This window comes from Leptonotus elevatus, chromosome 9 (genome assembly GCF_054856555.1).
Source record: "Leptonotus elevatus isolate MCC_2025b chromosome 9, RoL_Lele_1.0, whole genome shotgun sequence".
NCBI lineage: Eukaryota > Metazoa > Chordata > Actinopteri > Syngnathiformes > Syngnathidae > Leptonotus > Leptonotus elevatus.
Genome location: NC_141247.1, coordinates 12513358 through 12526965, shown reverse-complemented (window position 1 = coordinate 12526965; position 13608 = coordinate 12513358). Strand labels below are relative to the sequence as shown.

Genomic DNA, 13608 nt, shown 5'->3' with positions numbered 1-13608 from the left:
GTCAAAAAATATCACAAGTGCTTCATGAAGCTTCATTCGTCCATCACTAAATCCAATGCATGACTCTTACAAATGATGTCTGATAATGTTTCTCCTGAAAAATAAGAAATCAAAATTTTAGAAACATGATGCAGTGCAGTTCTATAATCATGATATACTGCAGTATAATAGTGGAATCGCATAACATTTAAAAAACATCTGTTCTCTCTGATGTTCTCAGAGTGTTTGGTTTGGGGATTTTGTGTTTTGTTACAATGCCAGTTTTAATGTCCTGCATTTGTTTGATGTCTTTTCTGCTACCTTTTTCCGATCTATTAATGTAAAGCTCCTTGGTCAACTCTTGCTATTACTGAGCATGGCCTTTATAAATAGTAAATAGTTTCCTGATCAATGTGAGTCCTGCACTGCACGTGATGTATCTCTGTGAGAAAGGCTGGTTAGATTCGATATCATTTCGCAGACGAATGTAGATCTGCGAGATGGAGGACTGTGCCTCTATATCAGTGCTCACAGCTGACTTCAGTCACTGCCAATCAAAGCGGCTACTTTCATTCCCTTTAAATGTGAGGTGCTCGTCGTACACTAAAATCTCGACATGGCGGAACCTGAATTTTATCGTATTATATCATGGAACATACAGGGCCAGTGACAGTTCTGGCAGGACCACCACAAGATGGATCACCCAAAAATGTCATGTTTAGATTTACTTTCTGCCACCAAATTGTTACCCCACGAGGCACATCTGCCTGACACTCCTTCTGCTGTGCCGGCCCGCCCATCTTGGCGGAGACCCATCTGAAAAATTGGCAAACATACCCAGTGAGCATGATTAAAATTACAATCTGCAGGCATTTGTGCGCACACAGATAATGTGCTGTCAATGAAAATGGACCAAAAGGTCCTATGAATGAACTTTTTAATAATATATTACTCAATCAAATCAATCAAATATACACTCTAAAAACAGTTGGGTCAAAAGTAACTCAATTATGGATAAAAAATGGACCAATCCACTTTATGGGTCAATTTGACCCAACTTTCTGGGTTGTTTTATACAAAATGACCCAATTTTTTGACCCAAGTCAAGGATCTGACCAATATTTATGAGTTGTTTTATGCTGAAAGACCCATTTCTTGACTCAAAGTTGGGTCAAATGGACCCAAGTAGAGGATCGGTCCTTTTTTTTACCCATAGTTGGGTTATTTTTGACCCACCTGTTTTTAGAGTGTCGTAAATTAATCCAATACAATAATAACAATTAACATTTATGCAAAAATTCTAAACATTTTATATAAACAATGCTACATTTTTTTGTACAGCTCATGTATTTTTATTTTTTTTTATAGATTGACAATTGCAAATGTGTGGCTTCAGATTAAGCGTATGATCTTAATTTTACAGCTTATTGCTGACCTGGAAAACAACAAGATGTTTTCTGATGATCTGGAATGCCAAAAATTGTTGATGGAGGCCATGAAGTACCATCTTCTGCCTGAGCGCCGTCCCATGTTTCAGAGCCCCAGAACCAAACCCAGAAAATCCACAGTGGGGGCACTTTATGCCGTTGGAGGAATGGATGCTACCAAAGGTACAGTATAACTTATTTTTACCACATAGCAAATAAATCAATTCATACTGGTATGTGTGTCTTTTAGGTTCAACCACCATTGAGAAGTACGACCTGCGCACCAACACCTGGGTCCCGCTGGGAGTTATGAACGGACGCCGGCTGCAGTTTGGTGTGGCCGTGATAGACAACAAGTTGTATGTGGTTGGTGGAAGAGATGGGCTCAAGACCTCCAACATGGTGGAGTGTTATAATCCAATCAACAAAGTGTGGTCCCCCATGCCCCCCATGTCAACACACCGACATGGACTTGGTGACTATCTATCTATCTATCTATCTATCTATCTATCTATCTATCTATCTATCTATCTATCTATCTATCTATCTATCTATCTATCTATCTATCTAGCTAGCTAGCTAGCTATCTATCTATCTATCTATCTAGCTAGCTATCTATCTATCTATCTATCTATCTATCTATCTATCTATACATTTGGTGAAATTGGATGATCGTTCTTGAGTTTGTTATGATACACTATGAGGTATTAGTCAACTTCTTTAATATTTCATCATCGTGGTAGCCTCTATTAGCAATATATTTTAGTAGTGTTTTGGAAATTTTGATTCTAAATCCACACCTTAAGCAACAAAGTTTTACATCAATACAGTGCATTTTCTGGACGTATGCTCCAAGCGGTAACTGCTGGCATGCTGTGAAGCTGAAATTACACTTCTTTTGAGATACACCTTTGATATTTTCCATTTCTCCGATCAAAGCATGGTGGGCAGTGCTGTCCCCGCTCTTCCTCAACCCTCCCTGACCGACAAATCTCATATCAGAAGCGTTTTGATTCACAGTTGAAAGAGGTCTGGGTAACAGAACATGGAGATCTTGTCAAAGCTCTGTGGGGTCTGAGGCTTCAGTGAGCCCGAGCGAGTGCACACTTTACACATCACCTGGGTTTCTTTGATGTTTCCTTCAGCCCAAATATCTGCCGGCTCTGATTGTGCCATGCTTATTTTGAGTCAAAATACATTTACGCTGTGTTCACCAGTGTCCCACAGCCTGCTGTGGGCTGTATGGTTGAAGACAAGAAAAACAATTTATTTTGATTTCCGAAACCACACTATAAGAGAGCTTCACCCCGTGATTTTCTTCTTGGTGACAATGTTGATTTAAATCAGACCTCTCTCAGCGCCGTATTGCCCTATGGTCTCCACAAAATAATTCCGCTTTCACCACTGAACTCTAATGCAGAAATATGTTGTGTGCTGTTGTAAAACAGGCTTCCTCTGTGATTAGGGACAAAAGAAAAACAAGGCTGTTTCATTGTCATCCTGTTTTAAAATATTTGCCCTGTTGTAGCTCACAATTTATGTGTTGTTCTGGCTTCCTCTGTGGTTTATGGTTGACTTTATGTGCCAAGCAAGCGTAAAGCTGGTGCTGCTGCTAAATAAAATGTTATGATTATATTTGTAGTAGTAGCAGTAATGGAATAATTTATAGTGTTGTGGTAGAAGTAAAACTGGCATTGATATGAGTAATTGTAATAGCACATATTTTTGATAGTAATGGCAAACATATGAAAAATTGCAGCGGTAATGTTAGTAATGGTAATAAAAAAGCATGAGTATGAGTAGTAATACTAATTATTTGTACTTTGTAGTAATGATAGTAGCAGTAACAATAATAACAGTAGTAGTTGTAACAACAATGGAAATGGTTGTAGTTGTGTGTGTGTGTGTGTATATATATATATATATATATATATATATATATATATATATATATATATATATACACACATATACTAATAATAGTTGCATTAGTAACAATAGCAGTAGAAGTTGAAACAACAATTAAAAAAACGGCAGTAATTATCCCAAATAGTAATAATTACATTGTTACAATAGTGTTATTAACACCAGTAGTTAAAGTAACAATCGTGAAGTCTGATTAGTAATTTTTGTATTATCGGTATTATTACTGCACTACTAGTAGTAATGAGTTTATTATTGACACTAGAAATGGTAAGTCAGTTCTAATATGAACACATTTGTTCCCAAAACTGTATAAAAACAAACAATGTATTTTTATGCATGTTTTTAATGTATTTTTTATGCTATGGCATACAGAAGGCTTTTAATGCAGCCTCTGGCCTGAAGAGGTCGCTTAAAGCAATGGTAGTTATTACAAAAAATGGCCAGCAGGTGGCAGCAGAGTATAAGAGATCAACCAGGGCTATGTTGCAAAAAGTTCTTTTCCCAAGTGTTTTGAACAGGTTTATGAATAATGATGACACTTAGCTTTATTCTATTGCTTATTGCTACAAAACGGAAACAAATACAAATATATGTTTTTCCCTGATGAAAGAAGAGACTCTGATCTTTCTTTTGGTAGGTTCCATGTTTTTTTAGCAATAGAAAACAATATTCTGTGAGCCTTGCAAAATCAATCCAAATCCAGTAAAACATCCAGGAGCGAAGGGGATTGCTTCAGTGAAAATGGCTGGGAGTGAATGAGTTAATAGTTGTGAAGAAAGCAGTCACTCCTATGACTATGGGTTTTCCCAATAGGCCACGACATAATTCATATCATTATTATTAGTGTCTATGCTAAGATTTGTTTGAAATTAGCCTTATAGAAGATTTTGACTGTTTGTCATTTAATATATACTATATTTATCAAACACCAAACACAATATGTATATATACACAGTGATAAATATACACACTTAATAACAAGCTTACATTCCTGAAGTAGTTTACCTTTGTAATATATTGGAAGTCTATTTTGCAAGTATAAGGTACAGTACTTGCATGTTATTACGCACAGCTGTCAGTTTATTAACAACAGCATCTGTCTTGGTTAAATGTGTGCAGGTATTGCTGTGCTGGAGGGCCCCATGTATGCTGTCGGCGGTCATGATGGTTGGAGCTATCTCAACACAGTGGAGCGCTGGGACCCGCAGGCCCGGCAGTGGAACTATGTTGCCAGTATGTCGACACCACGGAGCACCATGGGAGTCACCGCGCTCAATGGGAAGTAAGTTGCTTGGCCTTTTCTGACCTTTGCCGGCAGCCTGCGCACGGCAAAAGGCTGATTTATGCAATATATACGGAAAAACTTCCTGACCATCTGCTGCTTTGTTTCGAGCCATGGGATGACAATGATGGAAAATATGAGGGGCGGAAAACAAACTGACAGTCAATAGGAAAAAAAGAAAAAAAAGAAAAGAAAACATGCCACACAGTTTGGACTGGAACAGTACTTGTAAATTATTAATGGTAAAAAGTTATTGCAAGAGTTGCATTAAATATTTTGTCCACACAAAGATAATTATTTAAATCTGATTGAAACAATACATTAGTTGACATCTTGTTAAATTAACAGCTCGCTGATAGTGTCACATAAAACGGCATTATTAAAAGTAAATGAGTGAGTGAGTGGGGCTTGTTTTTCTTCAGTTTGGTCAAGGTCAGTGAATTAGGAAATGTTCAAAACAGCTTTCAGTGTAAGCACTAAACCTTAGGGCTTCTACTAGAAAGAAAGAAAAAAAGTACAGAATAACTTAAATGTATTTAGAGTTAATAACACACACCTTTTTACATAAAAAATATTACTATATTGTTTTCAATTCAGTTGTACACACTATAATAACAGTTGGATCAGAATAACCCAAATCGGGTCAAGAATGGACCAACCCAACTTTTTTGTTATTTAATCCAAAAGGTAAAGTCAAATTCAATGAATAACCCACAAATCAACCACATTTTTGGGGGTGTTTTGTGAGTTATTTATTTGACTAAACTTTTTTTGGGTTAGTTGAATAACCCAATTGAATTGGGTGAAAACTGAACCGACCCAACTTTTTGAGTTATTTAGCCACAAATGTTGGGTCAAAATTAATTAATAAGCCACAAATCAACCCAATATTTGTGTTGTTTTGTGGGTTATTCATTTCACACAACTTTTTGTGTTAGTGGAATAACTCAATTGAATTGGGTAAAAAATGAACTGACTTAACTTTTTGGCTATTTAGCCGCAAATATTAGGTCAAATTAAATTAATAACCCACAAATCAACCCAATTTTGGGCTATTTTGTGTGTTATTCATTTGACCTTTGGCGGGTTTTGTGTGTTATTCATTTAATCCAACTTTTTTGGGTTAATTGAATAACCCAAAAAGATGAGACCATTTGGCCCAATTTGGGTTCATTTTGACCCAATTGTTTTTAGAGTGCAGGTTATAGGCCGCAGTAATGGGGATAGAGTGTCGCAATGATTTATCTTGGTCTCATTTTTTTATATCACAAAAAAAGGCATTTCAACAGAGATGTGTAGACTTTTTTTTAGATCCACTGTAGGTCAAAGTTGTGTTTTAGAAGGCACTTCTCGTAAAGTGCTTCACTTAAAGATGTGACTGTTGAGTGTATGTTATGCACGTCTTGTGTGAGCAGAAAGTATTGTTTGTGATCCACACTACCAAAATCTAATCATCACAAAAAGTATCGTAAAACCTAGCTTTCAGTTTGTTTATGAATCCATTACAAATGCAAACCACTACTGTATAATAATGGTTGAATGCATTGTAGCGGGAATAGGAATGTAAGTGTGGAGTAGTTACACAACTTTTATGTGAAATTAAAAAAAAGATGCAGCAACAAATTAGTTGTGTAATATTTCCACACTACCCATATGTGTTTAATCCAAAAAGGCACTTTCTGGGCTGTCTCACAATTCAACCCCACGAGGTGAAAGGGACGGTAACAAGTAAGCTCTCAGCCCAATTTAAATATATTGGTGCTAAAGTGCACCCCCCAACCCAAAAAAAACAGAACAAGGCGGCTGCTTGGCTGTGTCTATAACATTGTGTTGGAGTGAATGCGGAGTTATTTCTGAATCTGGGTCAAAAAAGACAACAAGGAAACTGTTTTCCAAGTCTCTGCTGTTTTGCTGCCGGGCCTGCATGTGAGCTTGCCGCTCTTAAGGCACTCGTGACGATTCCGCCAGGAAACACACTCGACGAATGCTCCTCCTCAGTAGTGGGACAGATGATTTGAATCATTCCTGAGTCTTTTTCTCCATGTCAATGACAGGACTTGCATTGGTACCTGAGCCCTCAGTGGGGATTTACACATTCTGTTTCCACACTACGTTGTAATTATAGAAACCCTCAATAAATGTGTCATAGATTATTTAGGCAGTTCAGAATCAATTTCTATCCAATAATGTGATTTCAAAAAATCAAAATGCAATTCATAATACTTAAAAGAGATGCTGATTTTTATTATGCTGATGCTGATAGGTGAACTTGACTTGCTCTGACCAATCAATTAGAGGACGGAAGAAAAATTCTGTTATTTTAGGCCAGCTAGTTGGCACTGTAAGGGACACATTTGAAATCAAATTGGTTAGAGAAACAGCCCCATTGCTAATACAGTTCAAGTTTGATTGGTCATCTTGGAGCCCTGGACAGATACAGCATATTGACATGGCAACAAAGAGCTTGAAATCTGATTGGACAAAAGCATCCAAAATCAACATAACATGTACTAAAAACAGTTCAGCCAAGTGAAATGCTAGAAATGAATTCATTACAGTTACTTTTTATGTCTTAATTTTTTTTAAAGTTAAAATAAATGTTATTTGCTTTTATATTTTTTCAAAAATGCTTCGTTAGTTTGTTTTGATTAGTTTTAGTTTTAGTTTTTTTTTAAATGCATGAAGTACAGTACTGCATTTGTCAAGAGTAAGATAAAAAAAATGGTCACTCATTTAAAAGTAAAGTAAACTACAATTCTCAAACACCTGTTTGACCTTTCTTATTCTGATGTACAACATTTGCCGGAATAAATTCATTTAATAGAAACTCTGCTCACTCATGTAAACTATTGGACAAAGATGAAAACAAATGACATTTTTACTATAATTATAATTAACTTTAGTTAGTTGTAGTTAGTTCTTTTAAATTGACACTGTTCTTTTAAATTCCCAGGTTGTTTGCAGTAGGTGGCCGAGATGGCAGCTCATGTCTGAGGTCAATGGAGTGTTTCGATCCTCACACCAACAAATGGAGTATGTGCGCTCCGATGACCAAGAGGCGAGGGGGAGTGGGTGTGGCCACGTACAACAACTTCCTGTATGCGGTGGGCGGACACGACGCCCCGGCCTCCAACCACTGTTCCCGACTCTCCGATTGTGTTGAAAGGTGGGAGAAATGATTTTCCTCGGGAGAACATGCATAAAGAAATGTTACACAAGAACATTTTGGATGTCCTCCAAGTGTCCGCCGAGGAATTCACTCATGGGTGTGGACTCTGATGACTTTCTCACTGGAACAAGAGATAATTTGTTTTCCCCAGACTGATGCTCGTCATGTTTTCCATCAGTTAATTTATTTCAAGGTGTCTAGCACCATCTGGTGGGCTCACAAGACATGTACGTGAACTGAAAGGACAATACTGCACGGTACAGTAATAGTAATACCTTGCCCAGCTCATCCTACAATTATGCATAATATTTATTATATTTATGTACAGTATATGATATATTTTTTAAAAAAATAGGTCACTAATGTAGTGAATAAATAAATGTTATGTTATGTTCTTGGGGTCTATCCAAATAGGGGTCGTATAACATGAAATAAGTTGTTAACAAAATCAAAGTACATTTTCAGTTTAGTTTTTGTTGAGTGTTTATTTTTCCCCACAAATACAAACTATTTAGGCTTGTATGCAATTTGATTTTTTATTTAGCACTTTGTTAATGAAATGACTTTGCACTTTGAAAACCCATTCATCATCTTGATAATTAATTATAATTAAATGATTGAGCGATCCCTACAGATTGGGAAAGTAATTAAAAGCTGCGGTTTTTCTCATAACTGTTTTATGGATCAAATGTTTGTAGTGTGAGTCACTTTAATTTACAAAATATTTACGTGTGAAATTACATTTAGCAAACAATTCTATAACAAAAGCAGAGTGCTTTGCTTTAATTAACAGATCTCTCATCGAGTACACGTTTGGCTTTTATGTCACACACTACGATTTTAAACCCCACAAAACCATCCATCAACATTATCTTAAAGATCATTTCACACATTTAATTTAACTATTTTTGGATTCATTATCTGCCTGCTGCGCTTCCAAAAGGTTCAAATCCCATTAGGGAATGCATGCTAAGGCTTCTGTGATTTGAGTTGCTGTTTGTGAGTGGTTGGCCGTCTCTATTTGTGCCAAGTGACTAACTGGTGATCGGTTCAGGGTCATATGGGCTTGAGCTCACTAAAACCTTAAAAGGGATACAAAATATTTACATTTTGGTGTAATTTTTTTTTTTTTTAATATGTGAGTGCATCGAATCAAATCACAACACTTAAATACATATGTCAAGACTCGTATCAAACCGTCTTTTATTGGAGTGATATATCTTAGAAGGAAATGGCACATTTACAGTACTGACATTTTTATTTAAAAGTATGTAAAATGATAACAAAAAACGTCATTATATCATACCCTCTCAAACTGAGCCACAGCATGATTGAATTGATTTGTTATCCCACTGAGTCGAACCCAGTCGAATCGTTCCACTTTCAAATTGAACCGTCCTTGAATCGTTTTGCAACCCACGTACCGAAAACCGTGTTGAATTGTGAATATATTACGAAAAAGCATACTTTTGAAAAGTATGCTAAATGTGGTATTTCCCAAATGACTTAATTAAACACGTTCGACTAATTTCAGGTATGACCCCAAGACGGACACGTGGACGACTGTGTCCTCTCTCAGTGTTCCTCGGGACGCGGTTGGCGTTTGCCTGCTGGGTGACAGGCTGTATGCTGTGGGCGGATATGATGGGCAATCTTACCTTAACACTGTTGAGTCATACGATGCGCAGAACAACGACTGGACTGAGGTACCGTGGTGAACTCTACATATCCGTATTGTAATCACAACAATAGTCACAGCAACAATTCTGCAATTATAAGATAAATACCGGTAAATGACCTTTTTTTTTTTTTTAGCTTCTTTTTACTTTTCGACAATGTTTTTCTAATCCCTTTTTCATCATGCTGGAAGGATAGTGGGACTATTTGAAATCCTCAAATGAGAAACTGCATGTTAACCTATTTTCCGTTCTGCAGGAGGTCCCTCTAAACATTGGCAGGGCAGGTGCCTGCGTGGTGGTGGTGAAACTGCCTTGAGCGCTTTTTGTCCCAAGCCTGCTTGATATAAACAAATGAAGAAGAGCGGACCGCGGAAACAACATGGACGCGTCCTCGGAGAGACACTTGTTTTTATCCTTTCAGCTTCCCAGATTTTTGAGGAGGGAAGAGAACATGACCAGCCACCCCCCCCCCCCCCCCCCATCATTTGCCGCACATGTGGGCCCACTGGGGAGGACCCGCTCCCAGACTGGAATGTGCATTCTTGACATTCTCAACAGTTTTCATACTCTTGGCCAAGTTGTAGCAGAACAGCTTGCCAAGTGGTTGATGTATTGCTTTGTTATTCTGGTTTTACAAAAAGAAAAAAGAAAAAAAGCTGTACATTTTGATCGCATTATCTGAATGACAGATTTATACCCAAACATTTTCCTATTGTTGTTGTCCAAACTGTATATTTTTGCGCTACTTTTTTCCCTTTACAGCAACTCAAACTAACACGTCACTGTGAATGATGACAACACAGAAGGTAAACAGCTTTTTTTTTGGTGGCTAATGTATTAAAAATGTGTTGCTTCTTATCAAGCCTGTAGCGTTACAGAACACCAAAGTAATTTGCTCGTTGTTAAAAGTCTGGCCGATTGAAGAAAGGTTTCCATAATTGTGAATTACGCAAGATATATCATATTGATATTCCATATTGCTACAATTGTGTTGATAGAGTTCCGTTTGAAGCGGTGTGCTCAAATGACTTTTTTCTTAGTTATTTTATGCGCGCGAGGCGAATGTATTATTTGATCATCATAGCTTATATCAAATTTACTGTGTGTTCTGCCTTCGAGGGTCTCGTAGATGGTTAGCGCTTATTGTCCAGGTTTATGACCCAATATCCAAGGCCTGATTGCCAAAAATGTGATGTTTTTATGACTGCATTTTATATATTCCGCTCACAAGAATTAAACAACTCAACAAGAATTTCTAACTATTGATGCTTCCTAGAATGAATGTTCATTTCTACCTTTTTAATCATGATTTTGTACAGCATGATAGCATTCATTGCATGCTCAAATTCATGTGTCAAGATTTTGAGGATCAAATGAAACATTTTCACCCGAACGGCCTCAGAAGCTATTATGTCGGCTCTGTCACTTTTGTTCCCGGTGCAGCAATTTATAAACCAAGCATGAGTGTCTCATCAACAGGCTGAGGACCATCTCCTCCTGCTTATCTCCTTTCCCGCCGCTCATTATTTACCCTCCAAATTGTTTTCAAAGCTCCTCCACAAACAACCTCCTCAAGATTGGTGGAAATGGATTTTGCATACAAAATACTGTCTTAAGTGTCAACAAAGAATATGTAAATGTTTGATACAGGAACTTGTATAACTGTCGACACACACAGAACTAAAAAAATTGTCACAAGCCATAACCAACTGGTGTATTAACTGGTGTGTGAATTATTTTCCTTTTCTATTTATTTAATGGCAAAACAAATGAAGGACTATACTGTTGATTAATACATTGCAGCATATTATAACAATCCCTCAGCGTGTCAATATGCCCTCTAAGGCCTGTGAGAAAAATGATATCAGGCCAATCCAATTGGACACTAATGAAGTGTTACAACATCTTTGCTTTTATAATGTTTTATCATTGAGGAAATTAATTGCTCAAACACCCAAAATGAAGTGGATTCTGTTCATTGTTTGAATTTTAAATTTTAAATAGTGGTAGTATAAAAGGGTTTCCGCGGGTCATTAAAAAAACATTTAATATCATTAAATTTATTTTGTTAGCCTTAAATGTCGTTAAGAAGGATTAAGTACGGCATTCAAAATTGTAATACTTGTACATGCTTTATTTTACTTTTAACCTGAATAACGGAGGGCCCTGTTTACTCAGTCAGACTAGAACATTCTGTGCCACCTCTAAATTTTACAATTTGGATTCAAGTTGCTAGAACTGGAGAGTTTTGCTCATTATTTATCAATATCACACCCGCCAAGGACATTCTGAGAAACTGTTTGTGTTATCTACAAGAACTCCTTGAAAGCACCGCTACACGCAGTAAGCCGGATTCAAATACTTTTGTAAGATGAACCACGTGAAACCTCATGAAGCTAGTAAACGTTGGTTGAGAGCGTTTGTCAGTGGGGATAGACAGACAGATGGATATTTTGCATGCTTGGAATTCCTCACACATACAGACAGCACTGTAACACGGTGTTCTGAGCAGACAGTCTGGCGGAAGAGGGCTGAGATTTTACTCAACTTGCAATGACTTATGACCATTATGAATCACAAAAACAATGGTAAAACTCCAGATTTAGAAAACATTACATCAATTGTGTTTTGGTACAGTATGGTCAAACTGTTTTTTGTGGAATTTACCGGTACATTTTAGGCAAGAGGAGTGAAAAATTATGAATACCACGATTCTGACAGTGTTGAATGAATTTTGTAATTTCCAAACGTGTGCCATACGCTCCAGATAAAAAAAAAAGAAAAAAAAGAGTGATTTTTGTCATTGCATTATTAGTGGGAATGGGACAACCACACGCACGCACACAGCCCCTGCTGCATCGCATTTATGAAGTGTGATGATTAAAAAGTGCATGCATTCAACTGGATTACCCCGTGAGGATTCTGCCTTGCAACATTTACAATGGAGGCATTACATTACGATCAGTCATGAAAAGAGCACCCTCCCTCACAGTAACATGACCATATCACAAATGATCAAAAGAGGGGGCTATTGCACCGTAGAGGGCGTCACTCCTGCACACGAAGCACGTCACAGCGCCGCAATTATTATAATAACCGTCAAGTGACATTAAGAAAGCCAAGGACGAATACTTGAGCTAATCACCCCGCAGAAATATTAAAATGATGAAATGACAGGAAATTGGAAGCAGAGGTGTCTTTGCAATCGTCTTTCAAATGAACATCTTGCTGAGTTTTAAGGAGAAGCCTACAAGCAGGTCGACTCAAGATTTGATTTGTCAGATTTTAAAGGCATGGTGGTATCACAGACTTTGAAACAATCGTGTGTAATTGCTTGACAAAAGCAGACAGATCGTTCTATTTTGGATCTCTGTTCCCAGACTTTTTCAAACTCTTTTGTCTCTGCTTCTCAGTTTATTTATTTTGTGTGACAGTGAGCTGCAAAGATGAAACGATATGTGACAAATAGGCAACAAGACATCATGAGTTGGAAGCTGTTTTATATTAATACTTGGTCTTGCAAGGGTGTTTATTTATACAGCATATTTTTGAATTTTGAAAAAAATAAAAACCTAACAATCCTGTAGTGGAAAATTAGCCAGTTGGCTAACGGCAGATTTGCCAAAGTGGACATTTTGTTTTGCCTATTCAAACAATTAATGAGGGTAATAGACTGAATTTGAGTTCTCTTTAATGAGCTACCGTGAAACATACAGCCAACAATAGTTTCGGGGCAGTGGTTGAATAGAAAACCGGCAATTAGAAATTGATATAATCTGTCTCAAGGTCAATATGAAACCATTGTTCCATGTCGAGGCAATATTTTAGGCAACATTTTAACATTTTTAACTGTTAAACAAATGCAAATGAAGTAAAAGGGGCAGTTTCTGCCAACAATAGGTACATTAATAAATAAACAATTTAAAAAAAACAGTCAGTAGGCTATTGAATGATATTTGTACATGAGCAAAATGATTTCAAATTTGATTATCAAGAAACCAAAGCAACAGAGGAATTATTATTATTATTATTATAAGGATTATGTCACATAAAGTAAACTGCATTTAGGGGATCATCTTCAGTGCAGGGACAAAAGACAAGGTAGATCCTTGTACAAGTGCTTCAACAAAGTGTCAACCTTGAAAA

At 37.1% G+C, this 13608-nt stretch overlaps 1 protein-coding gene across 1 annotated transcript in view; it reads left to right on the top strand.

The window, feature by feature from the left end:
• klhl4 (kelch-like family member 4) overlaps window positions 1-11406 on the top strand; it is a 33861-nt gene extending 22455 nt beyond the window's left edge. The window contains exons 7-12 of the mRNA XM_086085431.1: window positions 1403-1589; window positions 1657-1881; window positions 4452-4614; window positions 7568-7780; window positions 9318-9489; window positions 9719-11406. Of these exons, the coding sequence (XP_085941557.1) occupies window positions 1403-1589; window positions 1657-1881; window positions 4452-4614; window positions 7568-7780; window positions 9318-9489; window positions 9719-9778 (1020 nt within the window). The 3' untranslated portion in view covers window positions 9779-11406. The remainder of the gene's footprint in view (window positions 1-1402; window positions 1590-1656; window positions 1882-4451; window positions 4615-7567; window positions 7781-9317; window positions 9490-9718) is intronic.
• The last annotated feature ends 2202 nt before the right edge of the window (window positions 11407-13608 follow it).